At 33.9% G+C, this 25,206-nt stretch overlaps 2 protein-coding genes across 3 annotated transcripts in view; one reads left to right on the top strand and one right to left on the bottom strand.

Moving 5' to 3' along the window:
- LOC150098211 (neuroendocrine convertase 1-like) overlaps positions 1 to 2,197 on the top strand; it is a 194,223-nt gene extending 192,026 nt beyond the window's left edge. For both annotated transcript variants that reach the window (XM_090406525.1, XM_090406526.1), the window contains exon 15: positions 1,970 to 2,197. In XM_090406525.1, the coding sequence (XP_090262651.1) occupies positions 1,970 to 2,194 (225 nt within the window). In that variant the 3' untranslated portion in view covers positions 2,195 to 2,197. The remainder of the gene's footprint in view (positions 1 to 1,969) is intronic.
- The window catches only part of LOC150098213 (non-canonical pre-mRNAs endonuclease FASTKD5, mitochondrial-like), a 185,178-nt gene that overhangs the window by 59,354 nt on the left and 100,618 nt on the right, over positions 1 to 25,206 (bottom strand). Inside the window, exons 5-6 of the mRNA XM_090406527.1 lie at positions 20,989 to 21,103; positions 11,395 to 11,451 (exon numbers count right to left, since the gene is read on the bottom strand). Of these exons, the coding sequence (XP_090262653.1) occupies positions 11,395 to 11,451; positions 20,989 to 21,103 (172 nt within the window). The remainder of the gene's footprint in view (positions 1 to 11,394; positions 11,452 to 20,988; positions 21,104 to 25,206) is intronic.

Raw genomic sequence — 25,206 nt, forward strand, 5'->3', positions numbered from 1 at the left:
TATTTTGTGCTATACTAACTGTATAAGACAACTGCAAATTTTACATTTCCTACTGACAGCTTCTTAAGCATTGCTTTTACTTTAATATAATGCAAGTGTAGCAGTCACCTCAGGTACTTTCTTAACTGTAATTTATGAACAACGTTTTTCCATATGAGATGACTGGAAAAAATTGTTTTGCTTATACTAGTTTTTGGTTTCATATATTTAATTTGTGTGTGCACCAGTAAGGTTTACAGATTGCATGAAGGTCTAAACGTTAATGATTTTGCTTTAACGTTTGTTTTAACGAGAACAATACAAAAATCTTTAATCACATGAAATGTAGAATCTTTATAATGTAATCTTTTTTTTCTTGACACTTCAATTTTTTTTCTTGGTTTCGCAGAATTGCTCATTACAAATTAAAATAAACAGTTATGAAGTAAAGTGTTACATGTATATTTTCTGCTAGTTTAGATATTATATGCCAATTTGGAAGTAGTGATACTTTTGCTATAGTTTATCATTCAAAATATGTATAGGTGCATGCATCAAAAGTGAAACTTCATTTCCAATTTCAGATTAGAATTAAAATTTTATTTTGTTTTTGATGGCTAAACTCCTCTCCACTGCAACACTATCTCTCTCTCTCTCTCTCTCTCTCTCTCTCACACACACACACACACACACAAAACTGCGACATAACATAGATGCACTATTTTTCTAATTTGTTATGTATCAGATAATTTTTCGGTGCAAAAACTAACTTGTGATTATTATAATTATTATTATCAAGACTCATATAAATTGTTATTATTATCAAGACCCCAAGGAGTCAAAGACTCATATATAAATTGTTATTATTATCATGTAACACCTCCAAGGAATCCAAAGACTCGATGCAGTTCGCAACTATAGTGAATTGCATCATCTATACCAACAGCATCTACTGCCCATCACCACCACCACTAGTATTTTTCACAGACAATCACAAACATCCATGCCCATGGTGGGATTCAAAGTCACAGCCTTTTGGCTGGAGAGCAGATATGCTAACTACTTGGCCAACCAGGCCATTTATATATTTATATATGGGGATGCTTCCAAATATTAAAAAAAATCAAGAAAAATTAAAAAATAATTATAAAAACCATATAAAATGAAGGTATTAAAAAGGAACTTGGCATACTGTCACTTAAAATGGAATGGAAGAAGAAACATTATCAAACAGATGCTTCAAAATGACAGAGAAAAGATACAGAAGAAAACCAAGACAATGGTGGATTAATGTAGTTTGCACACAAAGACAGAGCAAACTATACAAGAGACCTACTTATTTGGAAGATAATTTGATCTGAAATTAGTAACATCTCAATTTTGTTGGAGAGTCATACTATCTTATACAATGAAAGTGCATACCACTCCTTCCTCACCAACAATACTAGCCTTTCTTATCTATTATTTTTTTGCAATATTTACTAAATAGATAAAAAGGTTTTCTTTGTTCTGTAGGCTCACCTTATTAATAACAGCATGTACCCACTAAAGGCAGGTATACCCTTATTAATGATGGTTTGTTAAAAAAAAAAAAAATACAAACCTAACCATAATAATAATCCATCTAGCTATTTAAGGGTGATATATAAATAGTAGGGGCATTCTTTAAATGCTATGGAGGTTTTTTTTTAATATTCAAATTGAAAATGAACTACCTACTAAAACTTTGATGTAAATTAATATAGCTACTGTTTGTGTATAATACAGATGGATAAAACACTTCATTTTAATAATATATATGAGAGAAGTTACATTCAATTGTATTAAATAACTAAAAACACTTCATTCAAGTTGCTTTTTTTGTACATTCATTTTTGACACTTTGCATTTTAAAATAAGCACATTTTAAAAATATTAAATGTTCAATAATTCTAAAAATTAAGAACAATAATAAATAATTTTGTTTACAACTTAAATATTATCTCTATAGGAATATGAAGAGGAACTGAACCTTCAAGACAAGGACAGTTTGAATGAACAGCCTTACTCTTCTGTTTTAAAAGATGTGAATCAGGAATTGGACTGGAATGATCTCTTAAATATTCATTTCAAAAGAGTTGCTTCAACAAATTTGTTACAGTTACTTGATTATATGTATAACTGGAGAGGTTCAGAAGATGACCGGTACAATTATTTTCTAAATAAAGAATACTGAAAAAATAAATCTAAAATATCTTTAACCATCTCACTGGCCATTATGGATCACATACGCATCCTCATATTCTTCAATGTAATATCAATGGTATTACAATTTCACAATACACAAGATACAATACAATTTAGCAAATGAAAGGTTGTTAAAATTTGAATTTCTTACTCCTTTGGCATTGTGGCAACACAATGCCAAAGGAGTAAGAAATTCTAATTTTAATAACCCTCCATATGTTAAATTTTATTATCTTGTGTTGGGTCCAGAGTGAAACCCTAATCACAAATTGACAGTGAACGTGGGATCTTCATGAATGACAATTTGTTCAAACTGTTTTAGAACAAAGAATGTTTTCATATTCTGTATATATATTTTTTTAAAATATGCCATAAGGAACTCAAAAGAAATAGAGCAGCATGTAATTATGACATTTCAAAGTCAATGAACACCACAGCAGTCTATAGGCAATGTTACAACACTGCCTCCATGACATTAAAAGTATGCACTTGCATGTCAAAAAAAGGAAATTATCAACAGATTTATTTATCACTGCCTCTGCATTTGGTGGTATTCTCCAAGTTCATATGGTTAAACCATAGATTTATCACTAAATAGGAATCCAGAATCTACTGGCATTACAAAGGAACTCTTCTCAGATGGTACATTTCCACCACAAGCAGCTTGACATATTTCTGACAGTTATTGTAGCCACTACTTCAACGTTGTTATCAATATCCAACCAATTTTCAAATTCTTCTTTTGACACACCGTCTGGGGTTTTATCAAAAATTTCATTTGTAAGATATTTAAATTCTTCGGAAACAGGGGTTTCAGAGTTTGTCTACCTTTAAAAAAAAAAAAGTAGTTTTCAATAATCTTCTCTGAGACTTGCTTCCAAGACATTGCTACCAAATGCAATGCATCAAGAAGGGAAATCTTTCTTGCAATTTCACTTGCATCAGATTGGTCTTTTATATAATTAAATTCAGCTATAATTCTGGCACGAACTTCTCTGCGATAATAAGCTTTAAAAGCTCGTGTGATGCCTTCACATGGTTGAATTAACAATGTAGTGTTCAAAGGCAAGAAAATTACCTTGATGTTCTTTAACGATAAATTGTTTGTGTGTGCAGTGCAGTTGTCTACTAACAAGACAATTTTTCGTTTTAATTAAGATCCCACTTAAATAACCAATTGTTGATAATGTCATTAGTCACCCAAGCATTTGCACTGGAACAGTAATCAACAGGCAAACTTTTGACACCTTTAAACCACCGAGGATTTTTACTTTTTCCAATCACTAGAAGCTCTCGTTTCTCACCTTTCATATTAGCACAACAACGAACTGTCACTGGCTCTTTTGAAGCTTTAAATCCTTTAGTACTTTTGTTTTTAAACAAATAAGTATGCTCAGGCATTGCACAAAAAATAGAGTCCTGTTTCATCTGCACTGTAAATATTCTCGAGAGAATATTCAGCAATAATTTTTGGCCACTCGGTCTTAATCCACACATCAGCTGATAAAAAATTAGCACTTTTTTCTTCATCATGAATATGCTTGTACACAATATTCTCTTGCTTTTTTCACCTGTTAAACCATTCATCAGATTCAACTTGAATATCCTTACCAGATCAGGCTCTCTTCCAATCCATGTTTGATCTGTTTTTCAAGATCTTACACAAGAGTGGTTGTGAAATTTTTATATATATACAGCCACATATGCTGACTCATTTTGGGCAACTTATCATAGCACTCCAAAATTCTTTGCTTTTCTTGAAAAGATAAATTTGTTTTTTACTTGCTTCTGCCATAATGCTAAGGGCTGTTTTAATGAGCACTTTAAGTCAAATTCACTTATTGAAAGAGAGCACGAAAATAAACTTGAAATCACAATTTGACTGTAGATTTAAGTTTAACAGAAGATTAAAAAAAAGATTAGGATTACACACCTACATTTGCCTGGAAGATATAGGATTTACGGAAAGAATAAGATTAACAAAAAAAAAGTCAGGTTTCAACAAATGTTCTTTGTCGAATTTTCTCCTGATTAACCCTTATTTCTTACAATTCTGAGATGCAAAATGCTAAACATTCGAGGATTTTGATAACAATAACTGAAACTTTGATTATAATAGGATTCTACTGTATGTACTCCATTCTGAAATGGCAGCATCTCCTGTTGACCTTTGGTCCACTGATAAGCTGTTTCTCTAACAGATAATAAACACTAAAGCGGAGTTCATGGCCTTTCAGAACATTTTTGTGTTCATGGTAGTTATGGATGCTAATTGTCTTGGTTGGCCAAGTCAGGTTAAGCCAAATACACATGGTTAATATTATTATTATAAAATATATACATGTTTACACAAGAATATTATTTAATTTGCCAAATATTTCAGTCTGAATATTACAGACCATCTTCAGTGGCTACATAAGAATAGTTTTAAAAAACAAGGTGGAAAGCACTTTCTTTTCAGCAGGAGATATGTTCCAAGGAGGAAGCTTATGAAATACTCATCCTTTCAAAAGGACATGAATTCTCTAGTCCCTAAAAAGATTCCATATCTAGATTTCCTAGTTAACATCGAACGGAACCTCATTCATCTTTCAAGTGAAAAAGCTAATGCCTAGAAGTTGCTTCTTCACTACTTAAAGCCAAGCTTCCTCCTTCGAACATATCTCCTGCTGAAAAGAAAGCGCTACATTCCTTAAGAAACAACAGTCACTTCATTATTACTAAAGTTGACAAGGTGAAAGTGACAGTAATTATGGACTCTCCAAACTATAGAAGAAAACTTTCCCTTTTACTTCATGATTGCTCAACATACCAAGAACTCAATCACGATCCAACCGACAGACAAATGAAGAAATTAAGCTCCCTGCTAGATGAGGTCATAAGTTTGGATGTAGACACGATTGAAAGGCAAAAAAATCATTTTGCAAGGAAGCCCAGGTTTTATGGTCTACCTAAAATACATAAGACAGATATTCCTCTTTGCCCTATAGTGGATTGTATTGATTCTTCTCCTACTTATCGCATACCCAAATATCTACTAAATTATTGAAATCATACATAGGCAACTCGTGCTCTTTTTTAAAAAACTCTTCGGATTTCTTAAATAAATTGAAAAATATTGCATTTCAATACAGATCTTATGGTTAGCTTTGATACAGAATCTTTATATACGAATGTACCTCTCAAAGAGACTTTAGAAATACTTGCTGACATCTTCCCACAAGACAAAGTTATTTGATTTCATAATGCACTCTGGATATTTCTTATGTCAAAATAAATTTTACAACCAAGTGAAGTCCATTCTCTCCTGCTCTAGCCAACTTTTATTTGGAACATCTAGAAGAAGCCCTGTTCTCATCTATATTCCCTCAACCATCCTTTTAGGTTAGATATATAGACGACATTTTTTGCTGTATGGCCTCATAACAGAGACTCCTTACCTTCCTTTTTCAGCAGTATCAATTCCTTACATCCTCGTATAAAGTTTACCATGGAGATTGAAAAAGACAAGTTATCATTTTTAGATGTCCTCCTCATCCGTTCACCTTCAGGCATTCTTACAACAACAGTTTACAGAAAACCAACTTTCACAGGTTGTTATATTTTAAAAGAATCTGCCCATCATCCTTGTCAAAAAACAGGAATCATAAAATGTTTAATCAGACGAGCCAAAACTAATTGTTCAACTTCTCATTTATTACAGAAAGAACTTTCGACTATCGAATATCACATGAAACTAAATGGCTTCTCCGGAAAGAGTACACAACATCTTTTCGATTCTTAGAATCCAACACAAAACAGCAAAGATTCAATACGTCGAGTTCCAATCCTTACACTTCCAGGATTTAAGAACCAATTTCAAGAATTCTGAAGAAATATAACAACCACTTATACACCTATTAACAAATTATCCACCCATTTTCCTTCTTCTAAAGATAAACTTTTAACTATGTCTCTACCTGATGTGTATCAAGTTCCATGTAACTTTAATCTTTCCTACTTTGGACAAACTGGACGTTCTACAGAAAAAAGAATTCAAGAGCATCAGTCATCAATTCAACACAACAAACCTGAGAAATCTGGATTAGCTCAGCACGGAATAGAAACAAGCCACAACATCCTTTGGTCCAAGACTCTCCTCCTACACAGATGTTGCTATAAATTTGAACATTTTAAAGAAAGCATGGAGGCCTTACTTCAACGTCCTAACTTAAATTGCAACCACTATATAACTGTATCAAAAATTTGGGAAAGTTTAATCAGGATAATACATTAATTTTATTTTATTTTTATTTCTATATTAGTCTAATGTTATTTAAGTTGATTACATGAATTTCTGAATTAATATCTTTAATTTAATCATGACTCTGATAAATTTTTTTTTGCTCTTTTAACACTTAGCGATATGACATTACGCAGCTCGTTCTATTTGTGAATGATCAATTGTTCATATTCCACCTTGTTTTTTAAAACTATTTTCCTATGTAGCCACTGAAGATGGTCTGTAATATTCGGCAAATTAAATAATATTCTTGTGTAAACGTGTATATATTTTATATTCCTAATGTCACAAGTATCTTTAAAGAATCTAATATTATTATTACGGGTATCTCCATGAGTCAGTAGACTCATCGCCGGAGACCCAAACTAGCAAAACAATATCTGTCACATTTCTTCTTGAATTCATTTACAGATGAAGAGCTCACAACTAAGTCAGGCAATGAATTCCACTCATTCACCACCCTCCAGGCAAAAAACCTTGTTCTCACACCCTTGTTAACCACACTCTTCTTTAATTTCCAGGGATGACCTCTTGTTCTTCCATCACTATCAAACAGCTGAAACATTTCCCCTGCATCAATCCTATAAAAACCTTTCAGTAATTTAAATGTTTCTATCATATCCCCTCTTCTCCACCTATCAACCAACCTCTGCAATCCACAAGCTCTCAATCTATCACTGTAGGGAGCATTTTTTACATCACTCACCAACTTAGTCACTCTTCTCTGAACTCTCTCCACCACCTCCTCATCCAAGGAATCCAGGTGACTAAACCTGAGCACAGTAATCCAAATGTAGAAGTATCAACGCTTTATAAAGGGGAATAATAACCTCTTTATCTCTAGATGTCAATGTGTTCCTCAACAACCAAGTAATCCTATGTGCAATTTTGGACACCTTAGCAATGTGTCCCCTGAATTTCATCTCCCTATCTACCAATACCCCTAAGGCCCTAGCCTCATCAATCTCTTGGAGTACTGTTCCATCAATGTAGTACACAGCTGGTAATCTTTGAATCCCAAAATGCATGATTTTACACTTTTCCACATTGAACCGACATCCATTACCTTTTGCCAATTCTACCAGCTTATTTAAATCATCCTGCAAACTTACAACATCAGCTTGATTTTTTATTGCGCTACCCAACTTTGCATCATCAGCAAACAACTGAATTATCTCCCTTTAAGCCATTTCCTATATCATTTATATACAAATTAAACAACAACGGCCCAAGCACAGAGCCCTGAGGCACACCACTGGTCACCTGCCTCATCCTGGACTCGGCTCCTCCATACACCACCTTCTGGTATCTCTCCCCGAGCCATTCTCCTATCCATATCACCAATTTATTATCCATTCCCATCTACTCCAATTTGCATAACAGTGTTCCATGGGGTATCCTGTCAAAAGCCTTAGCAAAATTCAGAAGTACCACTGTGTAGCCAGTTCCGTTGTCCAACTCAGATGCCATTCTATTAGAAAAGTTAATAGATTGCTAAGGCAGGATCTACCTTTAACAAAACCACGTTGGCATCTATAGAGTATCATATCCTGATCCACCCATTCTTGAATTTTGTCTTTAACCAACTTTTCCAATACTTTTACCACTACTCCTGAGATAGTGATTGATCTGTAATTAACTACTGCAATTTTAGAGCCACCCTTATGCAAAGGAACCACTTTGCCTAACTTCCACTCCTAGGGACCATACCAGAGTTCAAACTTAAGTTAAATATCCAAGTAAGAGGGGTTGACAATTCACATGTTGTGCATTCACACAACACCTGAGCTGATATTCCATCTAAACCTACAGCTGTGTTTGCATTTAAATTTTGCAATATATTAAATACCTCTGATTTCTTAGCTTCAATTCTCACATTAGTTATTGCTACAGGTACAGAGATATCCTCACTTGGGTGATAGACTTTTGAAAAGTGATCACTCAGTAACTCGACTATTACATCTAATTTTGTCACCTCAATACCATCAGCACCCACTAAAGTTATTCTTCCTTTTACTTGCCACATAGTGGAAGAACTCTTTGCGATTACCCTTGATCTCATTGGCTAAGGTCTTCTCATAATCTGATTTAGCTTTTCTTACTATGCTGAGCCTTGTACTGCTCATGGGTGTACTGATCGCATTTCTCCTTGTACATTCTCCATAACATTTTCTTTTTTTGCAGATCAAGCTTGATACTACTGCTCATCCATCTAATGCCTGCCTTGTTTATCTTCCTGACCATGGGGACACAATCTGATATTGCTTTCCTCAGATACCCGCTGATTTTATCCCATGCACTGCTAACATCTTTCCTCTGAAATATGTTCCATCATGGGATGGCTGCAAGCTCACTCTGAAGCTTGTTATAATTGCCTAACCTGTAGTTCTGTATATACCCCTTCTTAACAGAAAAATCCAAAGATTTTGTAACCTTCTAAGTCAATACCACATGATCAATTTCACCAATTGGAGGTAACAAGGACACTTTACTTATGCATATATCCTCTGAACCAATAACGAGGTCCAACACTCTCGCACCACCTGTCCCTTCAATTATGTGCTGTTTCAAGTAATTATCTCGTAGAAGATGTAAGAACTCCATTTCCTTTTTCCTCCTTCGAGTTGATATCACCATAATAATCACTAAACCCGCACTAATTTGCTGATGCATGAATTCAATATCTAACCCTGGCCTATAGGAGCATCCAACTATATATTTGGTTGCGTTGGTCACTATTTCACACCAGACCGCCTCAAATAAACTCTCATTCACATGTCTATCATCTTGATATACTACTTTCTTTGGCTGCAACACATTAGCTATCATCAACAGTACTCCTACCCCTGTTCTACCTTCTCTATCCTCCCTGAAAATACTGTACCCATCACATTCAATTCCAGTGACTACATCTGCTAACAGACAAGTTTCACTAATGCCTACAACTTTTGGTGAGATTGCACTGACTAATGCCAAAAATTCTTCTCTCTTATTTCGAATGCTTCTCTCATTGGTATACAAAAATTGCAGATTCCCTCTAGTTCTTGTACCGGCTTTAGAACTGATTTACAAGTCACTAATTTCAGTAGTCCCATGCCGATTTTTATCCCCTCTCTTCTGCAATTTATTTTGCGAATAAGGATCAATAAATATACGATCACTGCTAAAGTTTCTCTCTCTTACACTCGACCTTTTCAATATTAGTTTCCCTGCCCAATTACTTCGACTTGTTCAGAAAACATTAACTTCTTCAATCACTTATGTCCTTCCATGTTCAGATGCAGCCCATCTCTAGCATAGAACTGTCTTTTTCCTTCAAACACATTCCAGAATCAACAAATTCTAGACCTCTTTTTTTGCACATTCTTGCAATCATATCATTCATTATCATCGCTCATCTACTTAACTCGTAATTATCAAAATGAGGCAGCACACACACTATCCTCCCATTGACACTTTTTCTCTTCACAATATCTAACAATGTTCTTAAATCTTTTGCTACCTGATTGATACCACCACTCAGGTCATTTGTACCCACCATAACTATCATCTTGTCTGCATCATGCCCTCTCTTTATTGCTAAAGCCACTCTTTCTATTGTCCCACCAGCCAAGCACTCCTCAGGCATACCGCTCTCCATACCCTTAATCATAGATATCACCATATATATCTTACCGCTCTTAAGTTCATTCAAGTCCACACAAGCATCACTCATGGACTCATTTTCTACACTATTCAGCATGACTCCCCCAGTTTCAACGCTCTTTTACTTACCCCCCCAACTCTCACGACGTCTCGTTTTTTCTAGACATCTTGTGGTTTTATTTTGTTGACTCCCATACTATTTATTACTGCATCATTCACCAAAGACTCACCCATATGTAATCCTGTTCTAGTTACTTCAGCTAAAGTAATCTCTATATCCTAATTTCTCTGTTTAACACATTAAACTTAGTTTTAACTTCCAGTATCTCCTTACTGAGCACTTCCAATTCCTCATGCAGAAGATGGTCATTTTTCATTTTCACGAACTCCCGCTGAAGTTCTTCCGCTATGGTCCCAACGTCAGCTTCTATTCCTAAATGCTCCAGCCTATCCCAACACCTCTCACGTACGTTGACATTTTCGTTCTTCTCATTTAGCCAGACCGACCACAGATCCTTCACATTCTTTGGTGCATACATGTAGCAGTTTCTGCAACATATCCATTGCGAAAAATCTATCGCTGAGCCAGCCTTTCGTGTAGAAGTAGAAGTCCTGCCCGCCGCCATCTTTACATGTTGAAGCAGTGAAACAAATGGCAGCGAAAACACAATATATACAACACAGTTCAAAACAATAACATCACTGAAGGACACGTGTATCTAACCAATGCACAACTGCAGCACAATTTGAGACAAAAAGCCACACTATATTTAAATTTAAAACACATTTTCTAGCCTAACTAAACACGACCGCCATCGATTCAATATCAAGAATATAAATCAAAGATGATGTACCTTTATGCCCCACTGTGATGTTAACATTCACCGAACTCTAATCTTTCCCAGTATCTATCCAGACAGTATATTAACCCTTGTATTGGCAAAATGAGTTTTATATGTTAAACCAAAGAGAGAATTTCTAGGGAAAACAGTAGAGAGTATATGAAAAAAAGTTGATTGGTGAATAACTGCCAAAATCAATATAATCTATTATTTACAATAACTACATCTACCAAATAATTCTGACTAGATATAATGAAGCAAAAAACATCAAAAACTCGACAGATAAGCAATACGTATATCACTGTTAAAATGAGACCAAAACACTTTGCTTTTATTTTATTAAAACAACACTTTTACAAAGTAAGTTTACTTTACAGATTTCAGAGAACATATAACTACACATCACTTAAATATTCTTACTTGCAAATATTGCCTCTTTATTGTTTTCCTGAGGTGTGTGAACTCATACCATGGCACCTACATCCAAAATAATAAATAGAATTAGAACATATCAAATTAAAAATCATTATAATATCTCATACTTTTTTAAATATGGTTCATCAAACACCTGTTTTGCTAACCTTTCCTCTCCCATTCTGTATAAGTGACAATACCACCTTACATCAGCACTACACATACATTTTTGAATGCTATCAACATCAAGTTCTTTCTTTACATCTTCAATTTTAATATAATGCTACAATTCATACCATCTGTTCATGTCTCTAATTTTTGATGAACTGATTTATTTTAATCGCAACGCTTAGATCCATAAGTTAAAACTGACTGGAACACCATATTATATATAGCTAGTTTAGTGTTTTGACTAATTTCTCTCTTATGCTAAATAAATTTAGCAATTCCTCACGTCAGGAATTTGATGATGATATTAAAAGAAATCAGCCATTTTCTTATCCAAGCTAATAGTTTACAACTTAATGCCATAATCCTGCAACTTGTGCAACAGTCTTCCATGTTGTATCTTGTCAAAAGTCTTATTAGCATCTAAAGGTATCTTAGTAAATCCATTCCCCTTGTGTAACTCAACTATCACGTTAATATAAAATGTGATCGAGTTACTCAAAAGTGACTTAGTAAACCCATGTTGTTAACTGCAAAGTATAGATTTTCAGCCAACCTGTTTCTGTATGCAAGCTCTAACTTAAAATTTTCATCACCACTCCAGAGATATAGATAGGTTGACATCCTTCTCATTCAGTAACCAATACTATAATCTGAATATTATAGGCCATCTTCAGTGGCTACATAGGAATAGTTTTAAAAAACAAAGTGGAATACGAACAATTGATCATTCATACATAGTGATATGACATCACACGGCACGTTCTAAGTATTAAAATAAAAATAAAAAATTTAATATGTTATCTTGATTAAACTTTCCCAAATTTTTGATATAGATATACAGTCATTACGATTCAAGTAAGGCCTCTACACTTTCTTTAAATAGACATTCAAATTTGTAGCGACATCTGCGTAGGAGGAGAGTCTTGGACCAAAGGATGTTGTGGTTTGTTTCTAATCCATGCTGAGCTAATCCAGATTTCTCAGGTTTGTTGTGTTGAATTGATGACTGATGCTCTTGAATTCTTTTTTCTATGGAATGTCCAGTTTGTCCAAAGTAAGAAAGACTACAAGGAACTTGATACACACCAGGTAGAGACAAGGTTGAGCATTTATCTTTAGATAAAGCAAACTGGGTGGATAATTTGTTAATAGGTGTATAAGTGGCTGTTAGATCATATTTCTTTAGAATTCTCGAAATTGGTTCTGAAATCCCGGAAATATAAAGAATTGGAACTCGGCGTATTGAATCTTAGTTGTTCTGTGTTGGTTTCTAAGAATCGAAAATATGTTGTGTACTCTTTTCGGAGAAGCCATTTAGTTTCATGTGATGTTTGATAGTTGAACGTTCCTTCTTTAATAAATGAGAAGTTGAACAGTTAGTTTTTGCTCGTCGGATTAAACATTTTGTGACTCCTGTTTTTTGACAAGGGTGATGAGCAGATTCTTTGAGAATATAACGACCTGTGAAAGTTGGTTTTCTGTAAACTGTTGTTGTAAGAATACCAGAAGGTGAATGGATGAGAAGGACGTCTAAAAAGGATAACTTGTTTTCTTTTTCAATTTCCATGGTAAACTTTACACGAGGATGAAAGTTTATTTTTCACTTGGCTAGAGTATAATAAAATTAGTTTAATCCTTTATCCAAGTGTGAGCAAACAAAGTTTGCGCCTGAAAGTATCTTCAGGACATGGGGTAAGGTGGTACCCCAGTCCTGAAGATACTTTCAGGCGCAAACTTTGTTTGCTCACACTTGGATAAAGGATTAAACTAATTTTATTATATTTTACACGGGGATGTAAGGAATTGATACTGCTTAAAAAGGAAGGTAAGGAGTCTCTGTCGTGAGGCCCATATAGCAAAGATGTCATCTATACATCTAACCCAAAAGGATGGTTGAGGGAATATAGATGAGAACAGGACTTCTTCTAGATGTTCTAAATAAAAGTTTGCAGGAGCAGGAGAGAGTGGACTTCCCATGGCTGTTCCTTCCACCTGGTTGTAAAATTTATTTTGACATAAGAAATATCCAGAGTGCATTACGAAATCAAATAGTTTTATAATATCTTGTGGGAAGATGTCAGCTAGTAATTCCAAAGTCTGTTTGAGAGGTACATTCATATATAAAGATTCTATATCATCAAAGGCAATCATAAGATTGTAGATTGTAAAGAGAAGTTTTTTAATTTATTTAAGAAATCAGAAGAGTTTTTCAAAAAAGAGTGTGAGTTGCCAATGTGTGACTTCAATAATTTAGATAGATATTTGGCTATGTGATAGGTAGGAGAATCAATACAATTCACTATAGAGTGAAGAGGAATATCTGTCTTATGTATTTTTGGGAGGCCTTGCAAAATGAGTTTTTTGTCTTTCAATAATGTCTACATGTAAACTTATGACCTCATCTAGAAGGGAATTTAATTTCTTCGGTTGTCTGTTGGTTGGATCGTAATTGAGTTCCTTTTATGGGCTACTAAAAATACATAAGACAGATATTCCTCTTCGCCCTATAGTGGATTGTATTGATTCTCCTACCTATTGCATAGCCAAATATCTATCTAAATTATTGAAGTCACACATTGGCAATTCATGCTCTATTTTGAAAAACTCTTCTGATTTCTTAAATAAATTAAAAAAACTTCTCTTTTACAACCTACAGATCTTATGGTTGCCTTTGATATAGAATCTTTATATATGAATGTACCTCTCAAACAGATTTTGGAATTACTAGCTGACATCTTCCCACAAGATATTATAAAACGATTTGATTTCGTAATGCACTCTGGATATTTCTTATGTCAAAATAAAGTTTACAACCAAGTGGAAGGAACAGCCATGGGAAGCCCACTCTCTCCTGCTGCTCTTGCAAACTTTTATTTAGAACATCTAGAAGAAGTTCTGTTCTCATCTATATTCCCTCAACCATCCTTTTGGGTTAGATGTATAGATGACATCTTTGCAATATGGGCCTCACAACAGAGACTCCTTACCTTCCTTTTTAAGCAGTATCAATTCCTTACATCCTCGTGTAAAGTTTACCATGGAAATTGAAAAAGAAAACAAGTTATCCTTTTTAGATGTCCTTCTCATCCATTCACCTTCTGGTATTCTTACAACAACAGTTTACAGAAAACCAACTTTCACAGGTCGTTATATTCTCGAAGAATCTGCTCATCACCCTTGTCAAAAAACAGGAGTCACAAAATGTTTAATCCGATGAGCAAAAACTAACTGTTCAACTTCTCATTTATTACAGAAGGAACTTTCAACTATCAAACATCACCTGAAACTAAATGGCTTCTCCGAAAAGAGTACACAACATCTTTTTGATTCTTACAACCAAGATTCAATACGTCAAGTTCCAATTCTTTACATTTCCAGGATTTCAGAACCAATTTCAAGAATTCTAAAGAAATATGATCTAACAGCCACTTATACACCTATTAACAAATTATCCACCCAGTTTGCTTTATCTAAAGATAAATGCTCAACCTTGTCTCTACCTGGTGTGTATCAAGTTCCTTGTAATCTTTCTTACTTTGGACAAACTGGACATTCCACAGAAAAAAGAATTCAAGAGCATCAGTCATCAATTCAACAAATTGATGACTGATGCTCTTAAATTCAACAAATAACAAACCTGAGAAATCTGGATTAGCTCAGCATCGATTAGAAACAAACCACAACATCCTTTGGTCCAAGACTCTCCTCCTACACAGATGTCGCTACAAATTTGAACATTTATTTAAAGAAAGTGTAGAGGCCTTACTTTAACGTCCTAACTTGAATCGTAATGACTGTATATCTATATCAAAAATTTGGGAAAGTTTAATCAAGATAACATATTAAATTTTTTATTTTTATTTTAATACTTAGAACGTGCCGTGTGATGTCATATCACTATGTATGAATGATCAATTGTTCGTATTCCACTTTGTTTTTTAAAACTATTCCTATGTAGCCACTGAGGATGGTCTGTAATATTCAGACTGAAATATTTGGCAAATTAAACATTATTCTTGTGCTAACATGTATATATTTCTAATCGTTATGTCACAAGTATCGTTAAAAAATCAAACCAATACTATAGGAATGAACCTAGTACTCTCCTCAGTAGGTCAAATTTCCTGCTTTGTTATTCAGCATGTAATCTTTTCTGAATGGAACATCCATATACTTCGTCACTTCCCAAGTCAATATAGCATGATCACTGTCACCAGCCACAGGTAAAACAGTCGTGTCTTTAAATGAAGTCTCCTCTGACACTATAATCAGGTCTACTACTCTTTGACTTTGAGTTTCTTCTGTCACATGCTGCTTGAGGAAGCTGTCTTGCAACAGCTCAATAAATGCATTTGTTCTTCTCAAGATATTTAATTCTTCTCATTTCATCCACTGATAACTAAGTCACACATGTTGATTACTCATTTAGTACCTATCAGGTTGGAGATGCATTTCATTGTCACTAGCAATTAATCTACTAGGACTGTAACAACTCCCCACCATGTATCTGATTTTCTTAGACTCCACTTCATACCAGATAGCTTCAAACTCAGTACGACATGGAAAATTGTTACTAATATTACAATCATACCTTTCTACTCTAAATGGTCTCAACTTATCAACCAGCCTACCCAGTCTCCCCTCCTCTTCCATCTGTCTTTCTTAAAAATACTTTACCATTTATACTTAATTACAGGTGTGCCAGGTCTTACTATAGCATACAATCTTGGCCCATAATGTACTCACTAAGACAACAAACTCCATCCCTTTTTTCCAGACACTCCTGGTATTTGTGAAGATATAAGTTACCTCCAAGCTTTTTTTTTGTATACCTACATCTGTAGCCTATATGAACCAGAAAAACAACACTTGCAGATCTCTATATGTGTCTAATGCTCTCTTATGTAATTATCCTTGCACATAATTAATAAGTCAGATATGGATGAGCAATTATCACATTTTCATCATAATCCTAAATGACTATGCACATTCTTATCATTAACACAGCTGCATAACTTAATTATTCTTATGCGTTGATTTGCACCATTCCTCCCATCATTACCATCAAACAATTTCTAATCTTTGAAAGGTACCTGTGACATAACTATCAAACAACAAAATTATACAATAACCACAGTAATAAAGTTAAATGAAAGTACAAATATTTCATACTGAAAACAACAGTACATCATAAGTGTGCAGAAACAACAAGCAAATCAAAGAACAAGGAATACAAAGTACATACAACAATCATTACCAATTAAAAAGTTGCTGCATACTAGAAATTAATATTAATAAATAATATAAAACTATTTTTGATGTTTATATAAAATGAGAAATCTCTCAAAATTCTTGGGGGGGGAGAGAGAGAGAGAGACAATCACTGCAATTCAAGTTAGGCTGATATAAAAGAGATTCACAACTTTCTTTTAAAAGCCATTCATATTTAAAACTACTTCTATGGAGAAGACTAACTTCATTCCACACAATAGTGTGTTTAGTGAACTATGCTGTGCCAGATCAGACTTTTGAGGTTTCATGCATTCAATATAGTACTGATGTTCATTAATTCTTTTTCCACAGAATGGCCTGTCTGCCCAACGTATCAAATTCATTCACAAGAGATCTGGTAAACACCAACTAAAGATATAAAAGTGACAATTTAGTTTGTCTTTTGAGAAAACAAAGAGAGAACCACACAGAATTGCTAAGTTTCTTTCACATTTATTAAGTGCCATTACTGGACAATCCAGATCATTCATCAAGAATTCCACACATTTTCTTGAAAAAAATCAAGGATATTCAAATATAAGAATCAAATATGTTAGTCAGCATTGATGTTTTTACATTCCATTATCTATGTTAGTTTACTATGTAATGATTTCCCTCTGATGTGAAGATTTTTGAATTTGCTTTATAGTCAGGATATTTCAGCTGAAAAAACATAATCTGTAAACAGATTTAAAGCACTGCAATGGATAGGCCCTCTACCTTCACCTTTGGCAAACTATTTTTGAACTATCTGGAAGATACCCTGTTCTCATCCATTCATTCCCAACCCTCTATTTGGTTTTATTACGTCAATAACATTTTTGGTGTTTTACCTCATTCCGAAAATGAACTTACCACCTTCCTACATTGGATCAATACACTCACGCATTCAATTCATCACGGAAAAAAAAAAAAGGTAGCTCACAATTCTTGACCATCCTTCTTACTTGCAGAGCTTTTAGTAGTACTTTGCAAACTAGTATTTATCAGAAAACTACCTTTACTGGAAGATACAGTCATCAAAAGTATGCTCATCACAACTCTCAAAAAATTGGTGTTATCAAGTCATTAATTTATAGAACACATAATGTGTGCTTCTCTCCCTCAAGCTTACAACAAGAACTTTTCACTATCAAAATTTGAATGGAATTAAATGTAAAATTCCATTTTATAATCTTTAGGAAATTAAGTATCCTTTAAAGATTAGAAAAAATCTACCAGTTAGGGTGCTTTGTCAGTGAATGAATTCAAGGAGAAGTATCATAAGTATTGCATGAATAAGGGTTAGCATGAAACTCACACAATGAGCCTTTGACCCTATGGAAGTACTCAAGAAAATAATAACTATAATTTTCTATAGTCAATTTCCTCCAAAATAGCACTATTCATGTGAAGCTCTAAATGGGTTTTGATTATTGCTTATAATGCCCATGTACTAGATCTATTAATTGCACATATTCTTCTGGCTGGCCTCCCTTGCTTTATGTGATGAAAAATCTTGCCTCCATATGAGTGATCTAGCAGGATCGATTTTATTACAATAATGTTTGGTACAGTGAGGATCAAATGTATAGAAAATGTTTCCTAAAACCAGGAGTAAAACCAGTCGCTACTGTAATACATTTCCTTTTTCATAAAGAAATCTGTGTTTTGCTAACAGCAGTTTTCAGCTAATGCAGAGCAGTGAATGCTGTGTAGTGCAAGCTGTTCTGCATGTATCAAAATATTAGCGAGAAAAATTGTAGAGAAGACAATTAGTTTTGATTTTTAATATTAGTTTCAAGTGAAAATATGGAGTAAATTAATAAAGTGCTTCTGAAACAACTATTATAGATAATAAAAAAAAAGTTTAGCAAAGGTATTTATTAGTACACTGATGCTCTGAAATTTTTAATTGAATACTAACTACCAGCATAATCGAAGTTTTTTGAAGGACATTTAGCAGTTCAATTACATTATAGAGAGAAATTTTAAATATTTTTGCAAAGAAATAAAAATTTGAATTTCTCTGCACAGCAGATAAAGTCACAGAAGAGAGGACTCCTAGTTAGTTATACACCCTCTGTCCAAAAAGAAACCGAACTTTTGATAGAAAATAAAACGCAGGCCAATTATAATTATTCAAATCATTTATTTCAATCAATATACTCTCCCTCAGCTTCAATACAGTGTTTGGCATGGTCAATTAATTCTTAAATGAGTTTTTTATGTTGGTTTTTGGGATACTGTTGAGGGTCGTGGTTACTGCTGTTTGAACGTTTTCAATGGTGTCATATAGCTTTCCTTTCATCAGCAAATGAAGTTAGGGGAAGAGAAAGAAGTCACAGGGTGCTAAATCAGGTGAATAAGGCGAGTGATCCAACACACAAACTTGTTTTTTGCTCAAAAACTGTCACACAATGTTCGAACAATGAGATGGTGCATTATCGTTTGAATTCTTCAACTCGAACGAAACTATCAATTGCTTCAAAACTTCGAGATAAAACTTGCCATTCACCGTTTGTGGAATGAATTCTTTGTGTATAATGCCCTTGGAATCGTAGAAACAAATCAGTATAGTCTTTATTTTTGATTTCTCCAAGCGACTTTTTTTCGGATGCACCTCTTCTGGTGGTCTCCACTCAGCACTCTGGAGCTTTGTTTCAGGCTCATACTCAAAAGACCACGTTTCATTACCAGTAACGATTGTTTCAAGGAAGTTTGAGTCCTTACGAGTGGTTTTAATGAGGTCCTTGCAGTGTTCAATTCGATACATTTTTTGGTCGTCAGTCAACTTGTTGGGAACAAATCGCGAATTCAATTTACGAAGGCCCAAACTCTTGGTCAAAATGTTCTGCACAGTTGATTTTGGAATCCTCAATTCATCTTCGATCAATCTCATGGGCAATTTCGGGTTTTCTTTGATGAAATCACGCACTTTTTGGATGTTAACTTCGCTCAGTCCAGTTTTTGGACGGTCAGGCTTGTCGTCATCCTCAAGCGTCTCAATACCATTTTGAAATCGCTTAAACCACTCGTAAACTTGAGTATGGGATAAGCATTCATCACTGTATGCTTTTTGAAGCATTTGGTGCATTTCGGTAAAGCGTTTACCAAGTTTAACACAAAAGTCAATCGCAGCTCTCTGTTTGAAACTCATTTTCCGACCGTTCTTCAAAGCACAGTCACTCTTGGCACTGTAACTCGGCTTCTAATGAAACAAATGTCATAAGCAGCTGACACAACACTAATGAAGGTTGCTGCTTTCGATAACAAAAAGATACACCAGGTGGTGCCACTAGTTTCTTCTATTTTCGAAAAGTTCGGTTTCTTTTTGGACAGAGGGTGTAATTATCAAATGATTAAACTCCTATGATATTAGAAAAAATGGAAAATTTCTTCTCTCTTTGCTTTTCTGTCTTGATTGTAAATCTTTAAGGGGGGGAGAGAATGAAAAGTGCTGATAAACACCTAGAACAAAAATGATATTAAAGCAACTGATATAACCACAGGAAAGAACATATCTTAAACCCTTTAACCCCCATGTTTCATCAATAGGATATATAAGAAGATATGTCCGAGGTTTGAAGAAATTCAAAGACACAGAGATGCAGACTGTCATCAAGTTTTTTGTGCTGCAAAAAAAGTCTGCAAATGAGATTCACCAAACTTTGTGCGACACTTTAGGGCACTGAGCCCCCAGCATATCCCACAGTTGCAGATGGGTGGCCAAGTTTAAACTGGGCATCCTGAGATAGCAGATATCCCCAGGTCAGGAAGCTCTTACACAGCGAACACAACTGAAAATGTCGATGCAGTGCATGTCAATCCTTGATAGATGAATACCAGTCAAAAAACACTACAAAGACTCTGGGGATATTCAGGGAATGAGTGGGGACATTATCCACCAAAATCTGGACAGGCTGAAGCTCTCAGCAAAGTGGGTCCCCAAATGTTTGAATGCCAACCAAAAGAGAGAATGTGTGCTGTGATATTAAGGGATTTTGGGTCATTTTGAGAAATCAGATGCAAATTTTTTGGCTTGTATTGTGACTGTTGATGAAACATGGCTTCATCACTATGACCCAGAGACCAAACAACAATCAATGAATGAAAAAAAAAAAAGTATAATTTTTTTTCATTCTTTTTTTAAATATATATATATGTTTAAGAACCTACTTCAATGAGAGTATATCCTAATTTCTGTAGCTGTCTTTTCTTCATTACTGAAATACCTGTTAGACAGTTTCCATCAAGAACAAAATTATCCTTGCTATAGACTATGATACAAATCCTACAGAAAAGGTAATATATAGTTTTAGATTTCTTAATTTTTGAGCTCCAAATTAACAATATCCAAACTGAACTTTTATTTAAGTCACGTTCTATGCATATTATAAAGTTCATTATTTCAATAAAACAAAGCTTCATTAGTTTTAAAAACAAACAAAGACTGGATGCTTCAGAAGCAAAGTAATTTGATCACATTACTTGCTTGGGAATGAGACCAAATTCAAATCCTGTCTATGATAAGGGCAATTTCATGGATCTCTTTCTTCTTTTATAGATCTTATGTTGTTGTTGTTTTGAGGAGAAAAAATTTCTAGCGATAATACTTAACTCTATTGAGTAGTTAAGGTAAAGTAAATATTTCACTTTGATCACCTTGAGTACAAAGATATATAATTACCATTATCTTTGTGCCTAGGAAAATGCCTTGGTGATAAAGACAAAATATTGGCTTAATAATTTAACAACTAAATAAAGTTAATTATTATCCCTTGATGTGTGTTTTCTCCTCTAAACAACAATAACAACATGAGCAATAATTGTCTAAGCATCTATACTAGATTAGATTTTTTCAAACAGGATTAAATTACACCCAATCCTTAGGATGATATAACAATCTTCACTGTCAGTTATTCACTTTGATGCTGATTAAATGAGGATGGGCTGACAATTTGAGATTCAGATACTCAACTTATTCAATATTAGCTGAAATATATACACATTATGCCAGTACAATATAACATAAAAAGGTCCAGTTATTTTGGCGGGGACCAGAGCAGATAATAAAATAACTAATTACTACATATTTTATAGAAACATGTGTTAGACATTGATACTAACACATGTTTCTATAAAACAAGTGTTAGTATCAATACTAACACATGTTTAGTATTGATAAATACTAAACATGTATTTATCAATGTATAAATACATGTTTATACATGTATTATGTATAAACATGTACATACACATAAATATGTATATATTTATGTATACATAAATATGTATGTATACATACATACGGTTTAGCATATGTAAAGAAAATTAGAATTTATTTACAACTTCTACATGTTTTGCTCACTGTAACATGAGCATCATTCAGGGAAAGAATTGATTAAAAAAATTCTAATTATCAACACAAGAATGAATCAAACAACATGAATCATACTCATGTTGTCATTGTTTTATTTATTTATTTTGAATTATATAACTATACCTGACCTGGTTCCTTGGATCTTTAAACAGTGTTGTTTCCTGCTCACTCAGCTGCAACTGAGACGTGAAAATATGACCATTGTTTTGCATTTTGTATGTTGTAACCAATTTTTTTGCTCACTCTCTGAATGATGCTCATCTTACAATGAGTAAAATATGTAGGAGTTATAAATAAGTTCTAATTTACTTTACATGTATTAAACCGTTTTTTAAAAGTATCATTATAAAATAAATTACAGAGGTTGCAATTATGCTGGAGTAATAACTTTAATTTCCATAAAACGAATTACTAGACATTTTGATCCTGATATTAAGATCATCATCTGAAGTGTGTATACACACAGAGAAACAAGCTACATCACACACCAGTAGTACTAAAATATCGATGGTATACACACCAGTATATTGAAATATTACTAACCTCATTAACTAAAATGGAAGATGGGTGGAGTACTTATCAGATCTCTATGATGATGATAATGGTAACATGATAGATGATTCACGACACCTTAAGTTAAATGTAACAACAGATACCACTCTACCGACAAGAAAGGATATAGAACACGTAATTAAGAATCTTTCTAATAATAAATCCTCTGGGTGCGATAATATCCTGGTTGAGCTAATGAAAGCTTCGACTGGCAATAATAACTATTTAGTAGAATCCATGCAGGACATCTATAAAAAATAGAATTACCTGAAGTTTTTACATCTATCTGCATACCAATTCCAAAGAAAAATAATGCACAAAATTGCGAGGATTACAGAACTCTTTTAACCATTGTTAACACAGAAATTGAAAGTGCCTTAATTCGTGAATTGAGTAACAACAGAAAGGATTCAGAAGAGGAATGGGAACCATTAATGCTATCCTGGAAGTAAAAATACTAATAGAAAGATCACATGAAAGAAATATGAATATTTGCATATGCTTCATAGACTTTCAGAAGGCCTTCTTTGACCAGGTAAAACATAATAAAATGTTCAATATGTTAGATAAATCAGACATAGAAGATCATGTACTTAAGATTATAAAAATAATTTACATCAAACAGAAAATGCAGCTGTTTAACTCTGAGGCTTCTGTAGTGAAAATAAGAAGAGTTAGACAAGGTTGTATCCTTTCACCAAATCTATTTAATATCTATAGTGAGACAGTGATGAAAAAGACTGAAAAACAAAAAATAGGAATTAGTATCAATGGTATAAAATACATCAATCTTAGATATGCTGATGATACCATTCTAATAGCAGAAAACAGAAATAAATTAATCAAATTACTGCAGTTACTAATCAAAGAAGGTAAAGAGTTGAGTTTGGATTAGATATAAATGCGAAAAAGACCAAATTTATGAAAATCTCAAAAGAAAACAGATCCAAGCCAGAAATATTCATAAATAATATAAAAATTGAACCTACAACAGAATACAAATATTTAGGCACCTACTTTACTGTAGATGAAAAGCAAGGTAAAGAAATAAAAATAAGAACCGTCATAGCTAAAGATGCCTTCTGGAAAAATAAAGATCTGCTCAGAAATTCTGTGGTTATCGAGACAAAGAAAAGAATGATAAGAACATTAGTGTAGCCAGTTTTCACATATGGAAGTGAGACCTGGATATTCAAGAAGGGAGTAAGACAACAGAGAATGGCCTTTGAAATGTGGAGCTATAGGAGAGCTCTGAAAATCTCATGGACAGAACATGTGACAAATACAAATGTCTACAGAGAATGAGAACACAGAGATCTTTATTACAGGAAATGATCCAGAGAAAGATGAGATTGGTGGGACATGTACTGAAAGGTTCAGCAGGACAGAGGATATTAACAGTTTTAGAAGGAAAAATTATGGGAAAAGGATCAAGAGGAAAAAAAAAAAAAGGACATGGCTTGAAGATATAAGATCATGGACAGGATCACATGGCTATGCAGAAACAAAAAGGAAAGCCACCAACAGAGAGAACTGGAAGGACATGGTGCTGCACTCTCTCACTGAGAAAGCTACATGAAGAAGATCACAAAATATGGGCTGAAGTTATACCACTTAAAATTAGTGATTGCTAGAAGCTTAAAGACAATTAATTTCATTTTATTTCTGACTTGGTTGACCTGAAAACGTCACATTAAGTAGTTATGTGAGTCAAATGTGGATCATTCATATTCTTGAGATATTTAGGCTCATGACTGTTTATATTAAGATGAGAATCTCACTGATTGCTCTAAATTTGTATTTGTAATTTTGGTATGCTAAAAGCTGTGAGTGCCTTTCCCATCTGTTCTGTGGCAAAAAAAAAAAAGGTCTCATTTCTCACAATTAGTGAATATTACATGTTACTTGTGTATCGTTTATTTTTATTTATTTATTTTTTTCCATTTGAAATTGTGTCTAGTTTTACCTATATATGGCAAGTCATATGGACACTAGATTTATTATGCCCCCTCCCCAAAGATTCACTAGGGTAGTAATGTGGGAAATGGGATCCTTAGAGAAGGTGAATAAGCTTTTTTTGTGTTGTTGTTGGTGGGAAGAGGTGACATTAAGGCTCTTCCCAGCCAGCATTCTGCTCATTTTCTTGCACATTGCTCTGATATATGGAATTGATATGGCTTTGTGAAGAATTTTATTTAGTTTTTTGCTATAGGCATTGTCTTGAAATATTTTGCTGCTAACTGTAATTTATTATTAACAGCTTGCTAAATTGAAGAAAAAACTACTTGTCCATTATTTTTGAGAGTGCTTATAGCCTGTTGTGCATATAATGGCCATGTGTAAGCTTATGGCAGAAAGTGAGGAATAGGAAGGCTGAGGGAAGAACCTATACTGAAAATTAGAAAACACTTCCAAATGTATCCCAAAACACTTAGAAGTGCAAGCTAAGTTTCAATGGGGAA

Source organism: Typopeltis vanoorti, chromosome 16 (genome assembly GCF_054136105.1).
Source record: "Typopeltis vanoorti isolate ZY-2024b chromosome 16, IOZ_Tvanoo_1.0, whole genome shotgun sequence".
In the NCBI taxonomy this organism is placed as follows: Eukaryota; Metazoa; Arthropoda; class Arachnida; order Uropygi; family Thelyphonidae; genus Typopeltis; species Typopeltis vanoorti.